The sequence below is a fragment of the Terrapene carolina genome, unplaced genomic scaffold (genome assembly GCF_002925995.2).
Source record: "Terrapene carolina triunguis isolate 2854851 unplaced genomic scaffold, T_m_triunguis-2.0 Scaffold495, whole genome shotgun sequence".
Lineage (NCBI taxonomy): Eukaryota > Metazoa > Chordata > Testudines > Emydidae > Terrapene > Terrapene triunguis.
The window spans coordinates 533,401-558,204 of NW_020664846.1; the positions used below are offsets into that span (position 1 = coordinate 533,401).

General features: G+C 44.2%; 1 protein-coding gene across 1 annotated transcript in view; it reads right to left on the reverse strand.

Moving 5' to 3' along the window:
- NSF (N-ethylmaleimide sensitive factor, vesicle fusing ATPase) overlaps positions 1-24,804 on the reverse strand; it is a 166,113-nt gene that overhangs the window by 49,149 nt on the left and 92,160 nt on the right. The window contains exons 12-15 of the mRNA XM_026658664.1: positions 24,153-24,340; positions 5,292-5,387; positions 4,404-4,560; positions 1,852-1,985 (exon numbers count right to left, since the gene is read on the reverse strand). Coding sequence (XP_026514449.1) covers positions 1,852-1,985; positions 4,404-4,560; positions 5,292-5,387; positions 24,153-24,340 — 575 coding nt within the window. The remainder of the gene's footprint in view (positions 1-1,851; positions 1,986-4,403; positions 4,561-5,291; positions 5,388-24,152; positions 24,341-24,804) is intronic.

Sequence of the window (24,804 nt, forward strand, 5' to 3'; positions counted from 1 at the left end):
TTGATTTTTTTTTTGAAACATTATATTGCTGATTCATGTTGAGGTTGTGATCCACCACAACACCTAGATCCTTCTCAGCAGTGGTGCTGCCACGCCAGTTATCCCCCATTCTGGAGTTATGAATTTAATTTTTCTTCCCTAAGTGTAGCACCTTACATTTGTCTTTTCTGAATTTAATTTTGGTTGTCTACAGTTTATTAAGATCCCTCTGAATTTTAGCTCTTTCTTCCAAAGTGTTGGCAACCAACCTAGCTTGTCATAGGCAAATTTGATCAGTGTGCTCTCTATACCTACATCCAGGTCATTAATAAAAGTGTTAAACAACTCTGGACTCAGAACAGATCCCTGCAGAGCCCCACTTGAGACCTTCCTCCAATCTGACTCCATTCCATTAATAATTTCTCTTTGTTTGTGGTTGTTTAACCAATTATGTATGCACTTCACAGTAGTTACACCAAGCCCGCATTTCTCCAGTTTACTCCTCAGAATATCATGTGGGACTGTTTCAAAAGCCTTGCTAAAGTCCAGGTATATTATGTCCACCACATTTCCACCTATCCACCAAATCAGTTACCCTGTCAAAGAAGGAAATCAAGCTGGTTTGGCATGATTTGTTCTTAGTAAATCCATGAGGACTTACCCCTTCATCTTCCAGGTATTTGCAAATTGAATGTTTTATACATTGCTCTAGTAGCTTCTCAGGTATCAAGACAGGCTGACTGATTTATAGTTCCCTGGCTTCTCCTTTCCCCCCTTTTTAAAGATGGGCAGTACGTTAGCCTTTCTCCAGTCTTCCTGCACTTCTCCTGTTATCCATGAGTTTGCAAATATTATTGCCAGTGGCTCCGAGATTTCTTCAGCTAATTCCTTCAGCACCCTCGGGTGAATAGCATCTGGCCTTGCTGATTTAAATTCATTCAAATTGCTCAGAAGATCTCTGAAGTGTTCTTTACTTATCCCGATCGGCAAGACGAAAAGTATAACTGGGTTCAAAAGGGAAGTAGGTAAGTTCATGGAGGACAGGTCCATCAATGGCTATTAGCCAAGATGGTCAGGGATGCAAGCCCATGCTCTGGGTGTCCTTAAGCCTCTGACTGCCAGAAGCTGGGACTGGAAGACAGGGGATGGATCACGTGACAACTGCCCTGTTCTGTTCATTTCATCTGAAGTATCTGGAACTGACCACTATCGGAAGACTGTATATTGGGCTAGATGGACCATTGGTCTAACCCAATATGGTCATTCTTATGTTCTTAAAAGTTTGCTTTAAGTGTTTCACCTAGGAACTCTATTGCTGAGATGGTATCCAATTTGCCAGGGCAGCATTCAACTGCCTTAACCATGAGAACATTCTTTCTATTCCTGAAATCCCATCTTATTCGCTACACCCCTTCAACTTCAGCAAGAAGAAAAGGCAGGAGTCCCCTTTGCTACACAACCCCGATTCATCCCTAAAGCACTGAATGAGACAAGGGTCCCGTGGGGGGAAAAAGTATGCAATGATGTAATTAAAGACTGTCTCATAACACATATGCATGAGGGGGCCATATTAAGGCAACCTTAATTCTGGCATTTCCTAACTTTTGAGTGCTTGACTTTGCACTCTGTTAAAAAGATACTGAGGTTGGCTCAGATTTCAGCCATATTGCTGATGGTAGTGTATAAGATCAATGCTATGTCAATAGCCCCCAGCCTGCTAAACAAGAGCATGCCTACGAGGAAGGGGAGGAGCTAGGGGGGTACGTCTACTTTCAGAATGGAGAGCACAATTTAGGGCAAAGTCATTTTTCAATCCCATGTCAGAGTGCACAAGAATCAGGTTCAGAAAAATTACAGTAATACCCACGGTACCTTCTTCATAGCTTGGCACTTTGCAGTTTCAGAAAAGCCAATTGTCTTATCAGGAGAACAGATCTTGATAAATGGAAAGTTGGATTCTTCTGCAATCTTTGCTGCCAAGGCAGTCTTTCCACTATGTGGGGGACCTGGAAGGAAGAGATACAAGAGATTCAAGTCAGAAAGAGGGAAAAATAGATTTTGCAAGGCTCAAGGTAAACTAGATGGACTTGAGCAAGTTAATAATCTTATTCACAGGGACCTGACTTTTTGAAGTGACTCTTTGCTCTCCTTTCTTAGTTCCTATACAGCATTGCTTTCCAAATGGGTTCATTTACAGCAGGGGTTCTCAAAAGGGGTCACGAGGTTATGTGGGGGTTGCAACCTGTCAGCATCCACCCCAAATCCCGCTTCACCGCCAGCATTTATAATAGCATTAAATATTTTTTAAAAGTGTTTTTAATTTCTAAGGGGTGTCGCACTCAGAGGCTTGCTGGCTGAAAGGGGTCACCAATACAAAAGTTTGAGAACCACTGATTTACAGAGACTATTTGGACTCCAAGGAGTGCGACTTGCAAAAAAACCCAAGAACCAAAAAGATGCTGCATGTCTTATTGAGCTGGCTGACTACTGCAAAACACTGGACACATTTGCTTGGATTTTAAATGAATTTTCTTACATTACATTTATGCCCCTTGTGCATTTGCAAACGAGATGGCTAGCAGGAATTCTGTGTAAATGTGGAAAATACTTGTGGAAGGCAAAAGTGGAATTTGTAACTGGAAACTCACACCAGAAACCAAATTCAACCAGGTATCAAAAACAGAACATACATCCTATTTGCCCAATCAAATGAACTAATAATACAAAATGTAGGTGTCACACACTAGCAACAAACTGCTCACGAACAAGCAACAAACTAAAGACTTACTCTCAGGAGCTACTCAGTGAATAACTTCAAGTAACATATCATAGAATCATAGAAGATTAGGGTTGGAAGAGACCTCAGGAGGTCATCTAGTCCAATCCCCTGCTCAAAGCAGGACTAACCCCAACTAAATCATCCCAGCCAGGGCTTTGTCAAGCCAAGCCTTAAAAACCTCTAAGGATGGAGATTCCACCACCTCCCTAGGCAACCCATTCCAGTGCTTGACCACCCTCCTAGTGAAATAGTGTTTCCTAATATCCCATGTGACAAAGCTCCGTATTTGTCTCCGTGGGTCCCACGTTTCCTGGCAGATTTCACTAGCCTCAGAGGCTCACTGTGACCATCCACGTAGCCCTCCTCTCTCTAGAGGCAAGGGTCACAGCTTACTGAGCCATTTTCATCATAAGCCAGCAAGGGAGGTGAGGAGAAGCTACCCTCCCTCGCACAGTCTCTGTTGTCTCCCAGTTTCAGTGATTAATTGGGGGAGGGGAGGGAGGGAACCCGGGCCCGCCCACTCTCTACTCTGGGCTCCAGCCCAGGGACCCTAACAGTAGCAGGTATGGTAGCTGATTTTTTGGAAATAGGATGTGTACAATTTCCTGGGCTACTTCCCCACAGCAGCCCCCACTCAATATCTCCTTCACGGTTACCTCAGGGCCTCCTTCCTTGCGCTTGATATGAATTTGTACTGCTTAGTTCCTCCAACAGCACGGCTTCTTCCTACCGCTCCTGATACGCGTGCCTCACTGACTAACTGGGAGGCTTTTAACTAGTTCCAGCCAGCCCTTGATTGGCTTCAGGTGTCCCAATCAACCTAGCTATCTCCACTGCTTTCTAGAAGGATTTTAATTGGCCCTAGGTGTCTTGATTAACCTGGAGCAACTGCCAGTTGGTTACCATGTACCAGGGATTTGTTTAGCCTGGGGCTAACATACCTGTTCCTCACTATTTTACTATAGCAATCTGGCCTTGCCCCGTCACACCCACCTAGACCTCCCCCACTGCAACTTGAGACCATTGCTCCTTGTTCTGTCATCTGCCACCACTGAGAACAGCCAAGTTCCATCCTCTTTGGAACCCCACTTCAGGTAGTTGAAGGCTGCTATCAAATCCCCTCTCACTCATCTCTTCTACAGACTAAACAAGCCCAGTTCCCTCAGCCTCTCCTCATAAGTCATGTGCCTCGGCCCCCCAATCATTTTCGTTGCCCTCCGCTGGACTCTCTCCAATTTGTACACATCCTTCCTGTAGTGGGGGGTCCAAAACTGGATGCAGTACTCCAGATGTGGCCTCACCAGTACCAATCAATTCCCCTCTATTCAAGGTATCAAATCAATTCAAAGTCAAAACCGATCAAACAGGTTATTAGTTACAAATTATTCACCCCGCTCTAGTGTTCCAAGAGCAGGCATAGGATGGACAATGTCCCACTCTCCCTCAGAACCAGATAAACCTATTTTAATATCTGATGCAACATTCATTCATCTAGTCATTTTGCCAGGTACTAATGATACTTTTCTTTCTGATAAGTGGACTTCACACACTACTGGATGCCTAATCCAAGTACTTGTATGTGATAACTGCACAGACTGGATTGTGTGTGTTACTCACTTTCAGACATTAGTACCCCTAAACTCACCTTCTAAAAGAACGCTAACCAGCGGAGTGCGGTCGCTGTTTTTGGTTTGCTGGACAAGCAATTCTCCATCTTCCAGCACCCTTGTTACAGGGTCTCCCCACTGGATAATGCCATTCATGATGTAACTTGCATAATCCTCCTGGTTCGTTCCAAATGCCTGTGTTTCGTAAGATGAAAAAATTATTCTCAGTAGTGAGTCTTGTTTGATCAAAGGAAAACATAGCACGGGCCACGAGACAAAACTAGAGAGACAGATGCTGTGGTGAGCTTTTTCAATACAATTATGAGAGATTTTGGTACACATTTTAGTTGAGTGAGCAGTTAAATCAGATTTACCAGTGATGTAGTACAGGTTGTCCTAAAGGACCATAAAATAAGATGTTAGTGCCTATTTAGCATATGGTAACCTCTGTAATCAAATACAATATCATCATCTATCCCTATGTAAATTACCATTAGGTTCTGAAATCATCTACACTTTACTAAAAGATATCAAGTTCTCTTCATCAGAGCCCTAATCCTCCTGCCACTGAATTCAATGTAAAATTTCTCATTGATTTCAATGAGATTAGGATAAAAACCAACTAGCGGGTACTGCAAAGTGAAAGGCCCGCTCTTGCAATCACTCTATTTAACTCTTCCCATGAGCAGAGAGGCTGCAGAATAGAGCCCTAAAATGATGGGAAAGAGACAGAGTCTCAGTTCATTCCTGTTGAACAGTATTCAATTGTATTAAGCCACAGAAATGATCTCAAAAGTCATGCTGCAACATTACATTTGTGCATGTGCACAGATCTGAAGTGGTTACTGTATTCGTTGATTAAGGAAGCACGTGTTCTTCTCCTGCGCGCACTGCTTTACTATATGAATTAAATAGGACCCACTCACCGGCTTGATATCATTGTCCAGAGAGGCTAAGAAGTCTCCCCTTGTTACACGCAGACGCTCTGCCGTCTCCATATTCACTTCCACTTTGGTGGTGGCCTAATTAAATTACAAGGAAATGGGTTAACATACAGTCTGAGAATACAAGTTATCTCAAGGACGGTGTTGAACATCATCCTCTGTAGTCCTAGGATTGTGATTCTGTAGTTAATTATACACCAATAAAACCTAAAGAAATCTTCTTTAACAACACATTTCATACACAAATATTGAGTACTCCTGGAGTAGTTTTCATCTCCAGTGTGAATCACGGCCATTAGCTAGTTCTCACATCCATGTCAGGTTGTGAAGCATTAATATTAACATTTTACAGGGTGGGAAACGGAGGGATGCAGTTTAAGGCCCTGATCCTGCAGGGTGTTCATCACTTCATAAGATGTAGTCCTGGAGTTCCTGGCTCCCACTTCTCCACTCTGACCATGCTCCCACCCAACCCCTCAAGAACTGTCTTTACATGGGAATTTTAAAACCCTAAATGTTTGATTTCTTGCTGCTTTTCCTATATTTACATCAGATGAACCATACTTGACAGCCCATTTTAATTTAGGATCAGACTGCCTTCCTAAAAATGGCACTATTAATACTGTTTAGAAGAGCTGACCCCAGCTGGGAAATCTCACACACAGCCTCACATCAAGAATTGCCTATTCCAGGTGAAAAAAGGAGTCCCATTTCCTTCAATTCAGCCCTCCCAAGAACTAACAGGCAAGCTTTAAAAAGTAGTGAGTAGGAGTATATACATCCTAGACTGGCAGAGACACTGGGGCCCTTCTCACCCCTTACAAATGGCTTGTCCATCAGAATGAAATGCACAGGTGACACTGGTATGTCATGTTGTGTTGCCCACACTACAATCGCAGTGCATTTTAACTCACTGTCAACATATTATCAGGAAACAGCCTTCACGGGCTGCAGAATCTTTTCATCAGAATGTGAACAGCTCCTTGCTGTACAAACCATACTCATTGACCATGATTAGTTGATAGGTCTACGGCACTTAGAAATCTTGACTGCCCGGGGCAGCAATGAGGAGTCATAAGTTGATTTAAAGCAACTTTTCAGGTCTTAACACGCTATAGATAAAAGAACTCGTTCTTACTACTGCCACAATTGCCTACAGATCCTGAGCAGTGGTTCGCAGATACAAGGAGAAGGTGTAAGTATGAAGAGGGACAGAAGTCAATAAAATGTGAAAAAAATGATTTTCCTATAAAGTGGTGAAGTACAAGTCAAGTTTGAAAGATCGTGATGCATTACACAGTAACTTCATTTTACTTACTGTCATTGGGAGATGTGTCTATAACAACATACCTTGGATAGATTTTGTGATCCTTTCTATATATTTCCCATCATATCAGATTTTAGTTTTATATTTGTTATTGTGGGATTTAAACAGATTTTACTCTTTATCTCCAAACTGAACATATTTCACAGTGAAAGTGACTTCTGACCCTTACTACACCAGGCACTAGCAATGTCGACAAGGACATTTAAATGCACCATGGTGATTGGATGGCTCAGGAAATTAGTATTTGGGATTCAAAGACTTCCACCAGGCCCAAATCCAGTCGAGGTGCTTGACGGTACCTGAAACTCATTACCACCTATATATCTCATGCTGTGACTTGTGAAGGTAGCATTAACTCTCAGAGTGAGAGTAAGTTGACTGCGTGTGTTGTAAGTATTTTAGTTTAATTTCTGTCTGTGCACCCTGAGACAAGATGGACACATCTGACAAGTCCAATCAGTGAGTGTTTTCCCTCACTGAGGGCTGGTCTACACCCAGCCGCTAGTTCGGCGGCTGGGGATCGAAGTTCTGGGTTTGACTTATCGCGTCTGGTCTGGACGCGATAAGTCGAACCAGGAAGTGCTCGCCGTCGACTGCGGTACTCCAGCTCGGCGAGAGGAGTACCGCGGAGTCGACGGGGAGCCTGCCTGCCGCGTATGGACCGCGTCTGAACCGCGGTAAGTTCGAACTAAGGTATGTCGACTTCAGCTACGTTATTCACGTAGCTGAAGTTGCGTACCTTACTTCGACTTGGGGGGTTAGTGTAGACCAGGCCTGAGTGTCAGCAGAGAGACAGAGTCATGGATGGACCATGGAGACCAGACTCCCCTATGATTCCTAGAGATGGTATTACGAGACTCGGGCTGTACACTGGTAAACTGGGAAACGTTTATATTGCCTCTGGCTCATACGCAGACCAGGCACAGTATGACTAGAGATTGATGGGTTCCAGAGCTCTGTATCGGGAACCTTTGAAGAGAACTGAACTAAGCTTATCCAATGGACGGTGGGGGACCACTGCTCAATGGAGAAGATGAGCTGGTAACGGAAGATAAGAAGGCAGAGCTGCTCAATGCCTACTTTGTTTCAGTCTTCTCGCAAAAAATAACATGTGACTGGACAACTAGCAAAGTTTTCATAGACAATAAAGGGGACGGGATGCCAATCGGGATAAGTAAAGAACACTTCAGAGATCTTCTGACCAATTTGAATGAATTCAAACCAGCAGGGCCAGATGCTCTTCACCCAAAGGTGCTAAAGGATTAGCTGAAGAAATCTCGGAGCCACTGGCAATAATATTTGCAAACTCATGGATGACGGGAGACGTGCTGGAAGACCGGAGAAAGGCTAACATACTGCCCATCTTTAAAAAGGGGAAAAAGGAGAAGCCAGGGAACTATAGACCAGTCAGCCTGTCTTGATACCTGAGAAGCTACTAGCGCAATGTATAAAACGTTCAATTTGCAAATACCTGGAAGATGAAGGGGTGAGTCCTTATGGATTTACTAAGAACAAGTCATGCCAAACCAACTTGATTTCCTTCTTTGACAGGGTAACTGATCTGATGGATGGGGGAATGTGGTGGACATAATATACCTTGGACTTCAGCAAGGCTTTTGAAACAGTCCCACATGATATTCTGATAAGTAAACTGGAGAAATGCAGGCTTGGCGAAACTACCATGAAGCGCATACATAATTGGTTAAACAACCCCAAACAAAGAGAAATTATTAACGGAATGATGTCAAATTGGAGGGAGGTCTCAAGTGGGGCTCTGCAGGGATCTGTTCTGGGTCCAGTGTTGTTTAACACTTTTATTAATGACCTAGATGTAGGTATAGAGAGCATACTGATCAAATTTGCCTACCACAGATAGGGTGGTTGCCAACACTTTGGAGGAAAGAGCAAAAATTCAGAGGGATCTTGATAAACTGAAGAACTGGGCTATAGACAACCAAAATTAAATTCAGAAAAGACAAATGTAAGGTGCTACACTTAGGGAAGAAAAATAAAATGCACAAATACAGAATGGGGGATAAATGGCTTGGCAGCACCACTGCTGAGAAGGATCTTGGAATTGTGGTGGATCACAACCTCAACAATAGCCAACACTACGATGCTGTTTCAAAAAAAGCAAATGCAATATTAGGTTGCATTAACAGAGGATAGCATGTAAATCACGGGAGGTGATAGTACCGCTGGCTGGGCCTCAGCTGAAGTACTGTGTCGAATTTTGGTCACCAATGTATAGAAAGGATGTAGAGAAACTGGAAAGGATCCAGAGGCGCGCGACAAAGATGATCAAAGGGATGGAATGCAGCCATACGAGCAAAGGCTGAAGGAAATGGGTATGTTTAGTTTGGAAAAGAGGCGATTAAGGGGGGACATGAATGATAGCAGTCTTCAGATACTTGAAAAGCTGCCCTAAAAAAGATGGAGAAAAGTTGTTCTCTCTTGTCACATAGGGCAGGACAAGAGGCAATGGATTCTAACTCCAGCATAGCAGATTTAGACTAAATCTCAGGAAAAACTTCCCAACTGTAAGAACAGGAGGACAACGGAACAGACTTGGGAGGTTGTGGAAGAACCTTCTGTGACACTACGTCCCGTATTCTTCATAGAGATAATGTTATATCATCAATATGGCATAATTAAGATCCGTCTTATGCAAGATGGTATCACTGGAAAGGTTATGATGTCCTGACTATGATTATCCTATTTGTATGCAGGTATCATTTCTGATCTGAAGTTAGGAATGTTAACTGTGTAACAATTAGAACTGTGTTTACACCTGGGGAACGCCCACCAGACAGTAGGCAATCAGCCTGCATGGGCCATTAGGGAAAACAATAGGACTCTGGCAATGCTAATCTCCCACCTTCCTGAGAAGCTTCCTTGGATGTCGCTTTGACACTGCAGGGTCATGTGATGTCACCTGGTACTGAACCCCATCAAACTGGGAAATAAAGGATTCCCGCCATACGTAAATCCTATTTAAGGCAGGGAAGTGAGTTAATCTAGGTCGGTTCTTCACTGAATCCCCACCCAAGATGACTGCTGAAAACACCTGATCTGGGAAAGAAAGGGCTGGACCCAGGCTAGAAGGTGTCTGGCCTACGAAAGGAATATCTGGAGTTCTAAGCTGCGAACAAGAGCAGTTTGTCTACAAGAAACTCTGCAACCTGCTTAAAACAACATTTAGGGTGAGAAATTACTACTTGTAGCCAGTTTCTTTAGTGTATTAAGATTAGTTTGCGTTTTTGTTTTATTTGCTCAGTAATCTGCTTTGCTCTATTTGCTATCCCTTATAATCACTTAAAATCTGTCCTTTGTGGTCACAATTGGGTGATTCTTTGATTTTCCATTTGTGGAGGAGATAGCCACATTTTCTGTGCATTGTCCAAATGCAGTTGGAATACAATCCACTGCCCACTGCCTACAGGGAAGGCAAAATCCCAGAATTTCTTTTGTTGGATCTTCAATCAGATCTTTGTTTGGGACAAACAAGCGGCCCACAATCCAAGCCAGTGAGTGCTGGCATCCTTTCCATTGGCCTGTAGCATTGACACTTGTATCCGGGGGGGAGGGATAGCTCAGTGGTTTGAGCATTGGCCTGCTAAACCCAGGATTGTGAGTTCAATCCTTGAAGGGGCCATTTAGGGATCTGGGGGAAAAAACAAACAAACAAACAAACAGTCAGGGACAGGTCCTGCTAGTGAAGGCAGGGGACTGGTCTTGATGACCTTCAAGGTCCCTTCCAGTTCTATGAGATAGGTATAGATAGGTATAGGTATCCAGAAAGGCTTCATCGATTTGAGCAGTACACTGGAGGGTGGCAGTGCACTGCAGCTTTGGTGTAATGGCAGGTCTGGAGCAGCCAGGACCTTAATTGTATTTCTGGACCACTGCAATGCCGCTCCTGATTTTGGCTGGCACAACGCTCGCCAAAACTGGAAGCAACAGTATTGGTATTGATTTGAGAGAGCCACTAGCAATCCTGCACGCAGTGTCAACGAGATTGGTGTGGAGCTGTTGCGCCAAACTAGCATGCAATACTCTGCTGTTGGCAAGACCGGAGCTTGTACGACATTCCAAACATGTGTACATCACATTCCCCAGGATGTGCCAGCGAGCTTCTGGATGATGTTAATCCTTTTCTTTATCTTCTTTTCAGTGTTGCTGATAGCTCAGCATCCAATCGAGGGTAACCCTAAGGTACTGTGGATTGTGGTCATGTGAAAGAGGCAGACCAAAAAAGCCCACTTTCAGCAGCACTTTGGCCTCCTGCGTATTAAGTGGAAGGCAGAGACAAGTGTTTTCAAAATATTGGGTTTCAGTCAACAAGCTTTGAAATACGTCTCAAGTATCTGGAGGTGGCTGTTCATGACCTTTTCTGTGGCCTTCAGAGGGCACTTGTGTTTCTAGCACAAAGTTCTCTGCATAAATGAATTTATGGAATGGCATGACCACGTTTCTGGTATAGAGATTGAACAGTGTGGGCACTAAAATGGATCCCTGTGGGAGAACGTTGTTCAATCTCCATGATTTACTGGCAGATTCACCCAGCGGAACAGTGCATCTCCTATTACTCAGCAACCCGGTGATGAGTCTGTTGGTGATTGGCATGGGAAAGCTAATCATAACTTCAGCAGGAGACCTTTGTGCCACAGTATTGTAAGCAGAAGAAAGGTCAATGAAGGATGCCACTGTTTATAATTTTTGCTGGTAGCTGTATTCTATGTAGCTGATTAAGGCCAGCACCTGGTCACAGCAGTTACAACTGGTTCTGTATCTGGCTTGCTCGTTGGGGACCAGTTGCTCCCGTGTTGGCTGTAACCTTTGAAGCAGAGCTGCGCCAACAATTTATAACAACTGCAAAGGAGAGAGATGGGCTGATAGCTTTTTGGATTGCTGGCCTCTTTTTTGGACTTCAAAATGGTTATGATCTTGGGTACCTTCCACTCTTTTGTTATTATGCCAGACGACTGGATGTTGCGGAAGAAGTCTGCCAGCCACCTTCTTGCCTTTGGGCAAAGATTCTTCAGGAATTCCGGATATATTCCGTCCATTCCTGTGGCCTTCTTGGACTTAGTGTTGGAGAGACCCTTGTCCACTTGATCTATTGTGTAGAGGGCAGAAAGGGGTGAAGACAACTGGCACTGGTTCAGAGTGCGATAAAGTTATTTGTGGACTTGCTGCCTGATGTTTTTATCCATCAGCACACAGGAGTTGGAAATTAACTGTGCAGAGATAGAATCTGTACTTACTTGAGGTGATTTGTACACTGCTGGAGCCGCACTGTCTAAAAGACAAAGGAGCTTCCAGGCTTTGCAGCTTGACCTTGTGAACTCTAGTGCATCACAGTTTCAACACCACCTTATTCTTCTTGCTGAGTTCAAAGACTCAAGCAATGCTGTTGCGGGGGAGAAGATGACAACCTTCACATGGTCTCCCCTATTATGTGCAAAAGCACAACAAATGTCATCAAATTGGCAACCAAACGTCCTTAAGGGACCTCCCGGTCAGAAATACAACAGCAATAATGGCCCATGTCAGAGCCAAACCTTCATTCAAATAGGCCCACTGCTGCAAATTACACAGCTCAACATCAAGGGTCAGTCTAACGCAAAGTGTGATTACATAGCAATGATCCTGAGGACTTAAAACATTGATATCATTGTACTACAAGAAACACACCTGGAGAGTGAAGGCCAACAATCGAAGATCACAAGATATGCCCTCGTATCTGCTAGCCATCACCCCAAATATGGGTTTGCGATGTATGTAAAACATGACCTTAAGGATTCCATCCAGGTCATGCCTATTACAAAACCCTACTCAGTCACCATCGAGATTGGAGATCTGACAGTCAAAAACATGTACAAGTCACCATCAATGGAACAGCTATGTCCAGCATTACCAACACCCAGTCATCCTACCATCCACATCAGTGATTTCAATAGCCACCACAGCCCATGTGGCTATAAGAACTACCATGTGGAGAACAGCTGGCATCCTGGGCTTTCACCGAAGACCAACATTTCCTCTACAATGCCAAATGGGCTGACCGGAACGTGCCGCTACAATGGAGGAAGTGCTATACTTCTGACCTTTGTTTTGTGTCATGAGACATCAGTGGCCACCCAATACCATCCACAAGGTCAATTCTCAATGACTTTTCCCAACAGCCAACACCGCCTGGTCGTGACTGGGTAGCCTACAAGTTCCACTTATTTGATCCCTCCCAAAAGTGTGCTGGAATCTACCATCTGCTGACTGGTCCTACTATGTGGTGATTGTAGAGGGCTTGATAAATGGGAGCTCACCATATCCGGCTCCTGACAACTGCTTTGTAGGCCTAATAATATCAGCCAACAAACTGAGCATTGCCATGGGCTTCAGAAAAGCATTCACTCCTTGCTGGACAGAAGAGAGCAAGGCACTCTTCCAGCAATATCAAGCTGACAAAAGCCCTATAACTCAATCCTGTATTGCGGTTTAAGGGAGTATTCACAGGCTACCACAACTTGGCAAACAGAAACTCAGATTTCACAATTTAACTTCAAAGAGGTCCAGCTGTTATCAAGCATACCAAGTTAGTGAACCTTCAGGAGGGGTTGGTTGGCCTTCTACAATGCAGCAGAAAGAAAAGGCAGATGGTGTGCCCAATTAATACATTCTATGGATACTTCTCCTTAGCAAATTCCAAAAGCAGGGCATTAGGTCTTCCCTTCTAGTCACAGCTTTTAATGTTTATAACGTCAATGGTTTTAACAAACACATTGAGGGAGATTTTCCAAAGAGCTTAAGTGACTTAAAAGCACAAGTCACACTGATTTTAAATGAACGTGTGCTCCTAAATTATTCAGGTGTTTTTGAAAATTCCACCCAGTATGTAACGTTTGCTCTCTATTTTATGTTGTGCAATAAAATAATACAGGTACAGAATATTTAGGCACACCATTCTACTGCAAATTGTTTAGACAAAAAGAAAACAACAATTCTTCAGAAGTACGACGTTTTGAAAGAGAAATTCTAAGTAGCAAATACCTGACGTTTAGTTATGAATATGAGCGTGTTGCTGGGCAGCTATCGTGTGTGTACTTCCAAAAGACCGGCCAAAGGCTTTTCTAGTCAGCCACTATGTCATTTTTTTTCTGACTGACTTTCCAAGTACTTCCTCTGGCATCTATTTTCCAACCAAGTTAATAAAAAAACACATATAACTCTGCAGCCCTCTCCACATGGACACACAGGCTGGCCTGAATAGAATACACTGAAGTACCTACAACCCCCATCCCTCGTAGGGGTTCAAGGAGTTAAAAGGCTTTAACTATGTGGTGATGAAATCAGAGTTTAAGGAAGCTGTTTCACTGGCAAAGGGATAAGACACATCCTGAGGCACTGGACTGATCCCATCTGGACCACTGAGACAGAAAAGGAAGAGAGAAGTTGCTAATGCCTCATAGCAACAAATCAGTTTCACTAACTGATGGTACTGAGCAAGACATCAGCCTCTTTCTAACCTGGCACTTAACAACATGGAGGCAGGTGAACAGATGCGATAAATCTGCAGTAATGTCTCTATAAAACAACTGCAGTGAAGGTCTCTTCTTGGCAGTGCAAAAGTCAGATTGATTTTCCTGTATTGTGGTGAAGCAGCAAAACCTCACCCCATATGCACAGAAGATGCAGTTCTTTCGCTCTGCCATCTCATTTTAGTCTTACAATACTTTCTTTGCATGAAGAAATTAAGCGAGGCTGACAAGTCAGAAAGGTGCAGCAAAACATAAGCATATGATTTAAAGCAAGAGATCAATGGGTTTGGGTAATTTTATGCATCAAAAATATTTGTAGTAATATGTATTAAGTTGAGATTGTTCTTGTCTGAATTAGTCTCCTTGGTAGATTTCACCTTACATGGTATTTTGTAAAATGCATGTGCCCTTAAGTCTCACTCTATGTAGCACTGTTGATGCTATCAGGGAGTAACTCTAGCACAGTCATCAGAAATATTAAAAATGTCCTCCATCCCTGATCAATTACATGATCATCACACCAGCTACCGCCAAGCTCACGACAACTGCAGAGCGTACAGAGAAAATGATTAGATCAGTTAAAAATGCCGGAACACACATTGATTTTAGCCAGAACTGTGGATGCTCAGCTCCAACATTATAGTTCCAAAAGGAAACCAGAACCTTCAAACTCCCCTTATTGAGGAGCTTTGCATCTGACTCCAGCAAGTTCTTTCTACAGGGAGAGAGAAGACGGGATTGCAGCTTTCATTCTGCTTGGAATGGCAATGATAAGCACACAGATTTTTACACTGGTCTGACCGTGAGTGAACCTTACACAGGCCTGACTATGCTACTTAGACTTTTCACTAAGCATTGATCCTGTTATGATGAACCCAGCTGTTTGCAGAGAACTTGCTGGAGGAAGGGGTCAGAGCTGTCAAAAAGGTTTAACTGCCTTTTAAGTGTCTCTGAACAATAGGTGAACTTGTCAAAGTGAACAGGTCAGAAGACTTGACAATAGCTCAGGAAAAACATCTCTGGGAGATGAATCTGAGAAAATGATACTGGAAGATCAGGCCTTCTAAAAATACCAACTGCTTTGAGTTAGTTTCCCAGACCTGAAGAGCAGCTCTCTGTAAGTTCAAAAGCTTGTCTCTCTCAACAACAGAAGTTGGCCCAACAAAAGATATTACCTCACCCACCTTGTCTCTTTTACTGCTTGAATGACCATTTATACTCCCTTTCTGCCTATCAATGCTTAGCTTAAGAACCCTTTGACAAAGAACATGCATACGTGCCAGACTGAAACAGACTCTGTCACAGGGAACCTTAGAAAGTTATAATTGAAGAGACAATTTGAAACTCTCATCAGAACAACTGGAACTTGTGCAGAGGTCTGAACAACTTAAGTAATTCAGCCCTAGGATAAGGATGACTGCCTGGGTCAGCTATATTCATGTGATAAAGAGTAACTAAATTTAAACACAACATGTCCAAAAAGAGATGCTTGATATTATTTGCTTTTTTGATCTAAAAAAGAACTAGTCAACACCCTTACACTTTAACATTGACATGTCAAGTCTCAGGGGTTAGAGTCGTACTGATGAGGGAAATGGACTAAATGATCTAATGAGTTCTTTCTATCCCAAATTTGTAATCTCTTAATGCTCTGCAGTCATAAAGTTAATTGCAGGTTCTACTACACTTCTAAAACATTCTCTACAGTTACCGATTGCAAGCTAGTTTACACTGGTTCTAAACCGATAGGGAATTCTTCCTGGTGAGAAGCCCCCATTGAGTTTGATCCAATGAATCCTCATCAGTTTGTCCCACTCCTCAATTCAACACCAAACATGAAGAAACCCACTGACACTCCCTCCCCACCCCCACCCACTCACACTAAAAAAGTTGACTGATACGGCTTTTTATACTCTGAAATTTCAAAGACCCACTCAGTGGGTCTTTAGCTCGTAGCTTGTTCTGACTGGATGAGGGAGCCTCTTTTCCCATTCAATACAACATCTCCAATAGAGATGCATGATTAGCTAACACAACCCAGATCTCTCCCCTGCTAATAACTAAAGGATTTGTTTAGCTTACGTGTAAAATGGCTGAGTTATCTTAAAATACAAATAGAGAATGCAAATAGGCTTTTAAACACCTTAGTTTCCTTCTAAAAAATCAGAGCCGTATGTGTCAATGTAAAAGGCCCTCCCTTTCCATTATATTCACACCATCTTTTGGTCACTTGAGCAAAGAGTCTGTGTCTTTCAGCCTACACCTGTATGAGCTAATAAATCTGTATTTCAACACTATCAAATATCAAATGGTGCTTTTTACATTTTGGTTAATCTCCGTACCTCCTTAAGCTGACATTTCACGGTCCTTATCACCTCTCTAGTTAAACGCAGAACGACCTTCATAAATCACAAACACTGTCAGAGCAGGACATCCTCCTTCCATTCTGAAATCCTATAGGAGGAGACCATTTATAAAAAACATTATGGATGCTGCAGAGCTCTATATGCACTTAGGCAGCATTCAAGTGTGGTTCTGCTCTGAAATGGTATCACCCTATGCAAAAGGAATCTGCTGATTTTAATGACTACAGTAAGTTTTTACCACTTTTTATACTTGTAAGAACAGTACAACTGTGGGGAAGTGGGCTGGATTCCACTTCTTCTTGGGCATCATCAGAATTGTTTACTAAGTTGCTATCACAGTTACACTTGTGCAAATCCACAGTCACCAGGACTGCACAGATGTCTCTGAGGGCCTAGCCTAGCCTCTGGAACCTTTACTACTGATGGTGCACAAGGAAGAAAGAAGCCAGCTTGTGTCTCAGATCCCACTGGAGTCTACAGATCTGACAGTTGGTGGGGATGGTGGAGGGGACAACTTTCTTCCTTGTAGACTGAAACCATTTGGTTATTGAATCAGTGACACACAAATAACATGGAGCCCTCTGACAGCATTTTACAGCCATTTCTCATCTGCAAGTTCTGCTAAGTCCAGTGAGAGTTGGTGGGGTGCTCTGCAGGCCCCAAGTGAGGGAAAGCTCTCATGCCATTATGCTCAATGGCATGTCAAAGAATTGGTTCACATCAGTCTTGGTTCTGGAATTTATCTCTGAGCTGTGCCCAGCCATGGGAAGGAGGCAATGCCTTATGTCACACGCTGACAAAGTGCTGATAAGATCTAAAGAGACTCCAGCCCGGGCCTCCTTCAGATGTGTGGAAATGGTTTGATACAGGCCTAACACAGGATGTCACATCTTGGCCCTGTCTGCCTCTGGAAGGACACCAGTCTGTTGTGAGAGGATCCAACTGCGGTAGCTCATATGTTCCAACGCCCCACTGGCTCTGGGCAGCACTGAGGCTCTATTCCTAGCGTTAGGTCTCCAAAGCACACTCCGAGGTGCCGATCTCGTGCCTGCCCCCTTCCTTGGGATGTGGGGCTCTGCACCCAGCTGCCCAGACCTTTGATTCAGTGCCAAAGTCCTCCGCGTCCCCAGCTGCTGTGGGCATTCTGAGCTTCTTGATTAACCCTTTCAGGACAACATGGCAGGCCAGAGAAGAATTCAGGCTTAGCAAATGGATGTCTTAACCACAAACACTTTACTCTTGAAAGCCCTCAAGAATTATAGAGCTTTGAAGAAAACAATTAATACTGAACACAGTCCACCCTTTGTCTGATCTCACACCTCCTATGAGTCCTGGGTTTTGTCAGCTTCCATAGGCTAGGCAGCTCTTTGGTCCTCCTCTCTCTTTAGTCTGGGTCCCCTGTGGTTGGGGCCTGCCCCCCTTCACAGCGAGCCTTCCTCCCTTGAATATACTCACAAGTTATTGGGCTCAGTACAGGGATAACTGGGTGAAATGTAATGACCTGTGATCATGACATGAGAGACTTCATGATTCTAAGGAAAAAAAGGGGTGAGAGCAGAAGAATAAGGACAATGGACTTCTAAAAAGCTTTAACAGACTCAGAGACGTCCCATGGGAAGAAAATCTCAGGGGAAAAGGAGTTCAGGAGAGTTGGGAGTTTCTCAAGGAGACAGTATTAAAACACGCAACTGCAAACTATCCCAATGGAAATAAAAGATAAGAAGAATAGGAAGAGACCAATATGGTTCCATCAGGAGCTCTTTAATGACCTGAAAATCAAAAAAGAATCCTACAAAAAGTGGAAACATGGATGAACTGCTAAGGAGGAGTACCAAAAAAAAAAAAAGCGCAAGCATGTAGGGACAAAATCAGAAAGGCTAAGGCACAGAATGAGTTACACCGAGCAAAGGCTATAAAGAACGACATCTTATTGCCTTTTATGTACATTGGAGCAAGAGAACAAATCATACCATACCAACCTCAATTCCTTCTTTGTCAGGGTTATTGACTTTGTGGATGGGGGGAAGCAACAGATGTGCTATATTTTAGTAAGACTTTTGATACACTCCCTCATGACATTCTCATAAGCAGACTACGGAAATGTGATCTAGATAAAATTACTATGAGGTGGTTGCACAACTGGTTGAAAGACCATACTCAAAAAGTAGTTATCAATGGTTTGCTGTCAAACTGGGAGGACAATATCTAGTGGAGTCCCACATGAGCCAGTTCTGGTTATGGTACAATTCAATATTTGAATTAATTACTTAGATAATGAATTGGAGAGTATGCTCATAAAATTTGCAGATGACAGCAAGCTGGGAGGGGTGGCAATCACTTTGGAGGACAGGATTAGAATTCAAATTGACCTTGACAAATTGAAGAATAGTTCTGAAATCAACAAGATGGAATTTATTAAAGATAAGTGCAAAGTACTTCACTTAGGAAGGAAAAATCAAATGCCCTATTACAAAATGGGAAATAACTGCCTAGGTGATAGTATTGCTGAAAAAGAAAGGGGTTATAGTGGATCACAAATTGAATACGAGTCAACAATGTCATGCAGTTGCAAAAAAAGCTAATATCACACTGGAGTGTGTTAACAGGAGTGTCGTACGTAAGAGACAGAAGGTTTTTGTCCCGCTCTACTCAGCACTAGGGAGGCCTCAACTGCAGTACTGTGTCCAGTTCTGGGTGCCACACTTTAGGAAAGATGTGGACATAATGGAGAGAGTCCAGAGGAGAGCAACAAAAATTATTAAAGGTTCAGAAAACCTGACCTATGAAAAAAGATTAAAAAAACCGGGCATGTTAATTTAGGGAAAAGAAGACAGAGGGGACTTGATAAGTGTCAAGGGCTGTTACAACATGGATGGGGATCAACTGTTCTCCATATCCACAAAAAGTAGGACACAGCGTAATGGGTTTAATCTGCAGCAAGGGGGATTTAGGTTACATACTAGGAAAAACTTTCTAACTATAAGGGTAGTTAAGTTCTAGAATACGCTTCTAAGAGAAGTTGTGGACTCCCTGTCATTGGAGGTTTTTAAGAACATGTTAGACAAACACCTGTCAGGGATTTAGGTTTACTTGGTCCTGCCACAGTGCAGGGGGCTGGATGTGATAATTTCTCAAGGTCCCTTCCAACCCTACATTTCTGTGATTCGATGTAGGTCAGACTACATGATCTAATGGTCACTTCTGGTCTTAAACTCTATGAATCTCTGGCCCTTTGGCCATGTGTCCTGGCTGAGGAACTCCAGCCCCTTCCCCCCGCCAGACTTCTCTGTACCAAGTCCACTGTTCTTGGGGACAGGTCCGTAGCCGATGGCCCTAAATTGCTCCGACTTAGCTTTTTAGACTAGGTGTCAAGCTCCGACTTACTACAAAATAGATGCTTTAGTCCACAATGGAGGCTGCAGTGTAACATAAAGCTCAGACTCCAATGTGGAGCTCCTGAAACAACGTGGCAAAACAAAACAGAGTTCATAGTTAGACAAAAACATGTCCCTAATCTGTCATAAGAGAGACAGAGTTGAGGGCTGGAACTTCTTCCTTAACATCCTTCCTATTGCCTAGGAGCTGCTGCTCACATGGAATGTAAAGTGTGCCCTGTTTGGAGACGCCATACTGGCCTCAGTGTGCTTCTTCTCCAGGAAGGAGGGTGGGAAGAGGGAGAGTATCTAAGCAATTGTCACTTAGGCTGCTCCATAAACTGATCAGCAGGAGGCACTCAGTGTTCCCAGCCATCCAAACTCAACCAATTCATAAAGAATAAAGAATTCATGGAGCAGGTCCTCAAGGAATCCATTTGGAAGCACTTGGAGGAGAGGAAAATGATCAGGAACAGTCAACATGGATTCACCAAGGGCAAGTCATTCCTGACCAACCTGATTGCCTTCTATGATGAGATAACTGGGTCTGTGGATATGGGGAAAGTGGTGGATGTGATATATTTTGACATTAGCAAAGCTTTTGATACGGTCTCCCACAGTATTCTTGCCAGCAAGTTAAAAAAGTATGGATTGGATGAATGGACTGTAAGGTGGATAGAAAGCTGGCTAAATTCTCGGGCTCAACGGGTAGTGATCAATGGCTCGATGTCTAGTTGGCAGCTGGTATCAAGCAGAGTTTTGTTCAACATCTTTAATAATGATCTGGATGATGGGATTGATTGCACCCTCAGCAAGTTTGCAGATGACACTAAGCTGGGGGGAGAGGTAGATATGCTGGAGGGTAGGCATAGGGTTCAGAGTGACCTAGACAAATTGGAGGATTGGGCCAAAAGAAATCTGATGAGGTTCAACAAGGAAAAGACCTGAGTTCTGCACTTAGGACGAAAGAATCCCATGCACTGCTACAGGCTGGGGACTGACTGGCTAAGCAGCAGTTCTGCAGAAAAGGACCTGGGGATTACAATGGACGAGAAGCTGGATATGAGTCAGAAGTGTGCTCTTGTTGCCAAGAAAGCCAACGGCATATTGGGCTGTATTAGTAGGAGCACTACCAGCAGATCAAGGGAAGTGATTATTCCCCTCTATTTGGCACTGGTGAGGCCACACCTGGAGTACTGTGTCCAATTTTGGTCCCCCCACTACAGAAGGGATGTGGACAAATTAGAGAAAGTCCAGCGGAGGGCAGTGAAAATGATTAGGGGGCTGGGACACATGACTTATGAGGAGAGGCTGAGGGAACTGGGCGTATTTAGTCTGCAGAAGAGTGAGGGGGGGATTTGATAGCAGCCTTCAACTATCTGAAGGGGGGTTCCAAAGAGGATGGAGCTCAGAAGTTCTCAGTGGTAGCAGATGACAGAACAAGGAGTAATGGTCTCAAGTTGCAGTGGGGGAGGTTTAGGTTGGATATTAGGAAAAACTTTTTCACTAGGAGGGTGGTGAAGCACTGGAATGGGTTACCTAGGGAGATGGTGGAATCTCCTGCCTTGGAGGTTTTTAAGGTCAGGCTTGACAGAGCCCTGGCTGGGATGATTTAGTTGGGGTTGGTCCTGCTTTGAGCAGGGGGTTGGAGTAGATGACCTCCTAAGGTTCCTTCCAACCCTGATATTCTATGATTCTACCTCTTTTGGGATGCCCAATACTGGCAGCCATGAGGACCTCTTCATGGTGATGGCAGAGGCACTGACCTCATAACCATCTTGGCTGCTCCAGCATGCATCCCTAATACTCTAGGACACCTCCATGGCTGCTTGCAATGCTGCTCTAGCCATCATCTGGTCCTCTTTTACAATCTCTTTCAGTTCCTCCCTCTTCTCTTATGCTTTTTTGGACAGGAAGGGAGTGACTTTGTCCTGGTGAGAAAGTAATATTCCACAAACAACGCCTGGTAGTTTACAATGCAGAACTGCAACAAGGTGAAGGAATGTGCCTTGCACCCAGAGGTACAGTTTTCAGCGTCCTTTTCTTTATGGGCATCCTAGAATTGGGTGTGTATAAAAGTGTTAAAAGCCCTTTGGAGGCATCTGGTTCCTCTATTGCACTCATTTAGATGTGGGGACAGAGTGGTTGGTATCCTCCACTGTCCCTTTGCCAGCTCGAGTATGCCCCCATTGATTGATTAGGAGAGAGATTCTGACTGAGGCTGTAGAGCTCAGTACATCGAAAAACTTGTTGACCTTTTCTTGGATTACTGTGATTTCAATGCCCAGGGTTTCTGTGATCTGGGACAGGAAGTCTTGGAAAGCCCTGCAGTCATTGATTGCGGGTGCTGGTGCCAGTGCCACTATCTCCCTAGGAGATGATCATTCCTTAGGTGGACACAGAGGTTGCCGCTTCTCTTCTGTTGTCACCTGTTGCTGGAGGCCAACATCTGGCTCTGAGTGGGTGGTCTAGCTAAGGATGCCTCTGGGGAGCAGGATCTCTTCCTCTTCCTTGATGTGTGGGAGAGGGACCTGCTCCAGGCTATATGAAATGATGGTTCCCAATACAGCCAACATAGCCAAGGCTGCATGCTGTAAGGTTACTTGCCAGGTTAAGATTGTGCCAGCCCAGTGCTACTCATGTCTTGCTTGGGATGGGGCACGGAACACGTGGCCTGCAGGAAGTCCCTTGTGGCTGTTCTCAGAAGGTCGGGGAGAGGGATTCCTACGCAATGCTGGTGAAAGCAAGTAGGCTGGTGAGGGTGATAAGTAGTACGCGCTTCCTCCAACAGCTGGGTCATAGGATGAAGTGGCACCGGTGCCAGCTGCTGCTTCAGTGCACAGGATCTCTCTGGTTCTTTCGCTGGGGTGTAACTCAGACCCTTGATGGGCTTGGCCACCAGTACCACTGCTGTAGTCAGAACCGAATCAGTAACCTGCCTTCTTTCCTGCACACCGTACCTGCAAATATGCTTGTCTCTTCAGACATGGGATCTTCAGAGAATTTGGAGGCTTTGCCTCAGCAGAGTGATGTTTAGAGTCCTCCTTTTGGGGGGGAGGGGGTTCTTGGAGATGTGCTGAGGTAGCCAGTGCCAAAGCAGTCTGTGTCAGAGATGTCCGCAGCTTCTTCAACGCTGCATCCCTCAAGATCCAGGAGTATCGTGTCTGGTTGAGGAAGCACTGACTCATTTCTGCTTTGGCTCTGGTCTGCCCATTAGTGTTTATTCTGGGTCAGAAGTGATCCGCATGGACGGCTCCAGCAGATGTAGCTTACGGCCGTGGACTTGCAAGTCCTCATAAAGAAAGACCAGCATGCCCGGCACTGGCAAGCAGAGCACATGTCCAGGATATTGCTCTATCCCAAGAAGAACAGGCATCGAAACGACGTCTGTCTGTGAGGGGGATTGAGCAATCACAGGGGTCAAGGTTTGATCCCTGATGCCTTAGAGTCTGCCCTAAGGTATGGGAATTGGCAAATAGTGCCTCACCATGCTGTGCACTGGGGGGGGGCTGCCAAGAAATGTTTTTGGGGGGTGTGAGGGTGTGTTTTTAACATCCAATTTAAACCAGTGGAGAAGATGAAGTTTTTCACCAAAATTATGAAAAACACATTTTTAAAGCTCTGAAGAAAGTAACAGGTCACATACTCACTAGGTTCACCTTGCTGCTGGGGCAGTAAGACAGAACCAATAGGGGGTCACGACCCCTCCGCCCCTTATTGCCCTCACATGGGGCACAAGAAGATACCGGGCATGTGCGCGGCTGTGAAGAACACTGCTGTTCAAAAGACTGAACTCATGCCCATGAGGCACATGGGCATCTACTAGGGGATCCACCCTGATACACACTGAAGAACTTCCACAAGTCCCAAAGATTATTGAAACACACACAACACCCTGCCTCCAAACCACTGTAATTGGTTAACCGCTTTCCTTTCAAGCTTTTTATGAATCTGTTGATGCACCTGATTCATCTGACACTACGCCAGTTCTCTTGCATGTTCATTCAGGGCCGCATGGTCGGCATTTAGGGGACACATGCAGGAGATGGAGAAATGGACATATTTTGTCCACATGAAAAACAATTACATGTTCATAGCTTGGAATCCATGTGAGATCCCAACTCCTGAGGTATGTAGAGGCTCCATTATACACCCAGAACAAAAAACATCATACAAGTGAACCAATTTTACAGCCATTCCTTTTGTCTATTTCCTGGGTGGGGGAAACCGTGACTGACCTTTATGTGTCTGTTCATAGCAGTAGACTGTGCTGCTCGCACCAGACCCTCTAATTCAGCACCACTGAAGTTTTTGGTCTCCACAGACAATTCTTTAATATCTACATCTTCAGACAACAGCTCGTGTTCCCGCATCTTGGCTGTGTGGATATGAAGAATCTGAAGTCGGCCCTTCTCATCTGGTAAACCTGAGAATTGTAAACAGAAAGTGTCAGTCCTTGTCCTCTGCTGTCTCAAAGCAGCAACTTCAGAACAACAGTGTTACTGGCAGCCTCTCCTTACAGCTCCAGCATGCAGGTGATTGCTCCATGAGCAGCCTCCATTCATGTACGTAGAAGAATACTTTACAATGACTTATCAGAGAACCTCAAAAAACATTAATGACATCTCAGCCCCCCTGTGACTAGGGCTTGTGGACGTGACCACTTAGTTCACGGCAAGCGAGGGTGTGAATGTATCCCACACTAGATACCCATGTGCACCCTGCCGCTGTGCACTAAAAGCTCCCTAGTTAATTTACTGCCATTTCCAAGTGTGGCAGATCAAAGCGCGTTACAGAATTCTTCTTGTGCAGCAGCAAAGTCCACACAGACACTTAGCGTGCAGCAAGCTAGCGCAGGGTAGAGTCACATCCCAGCTTGCTGCAAACTAA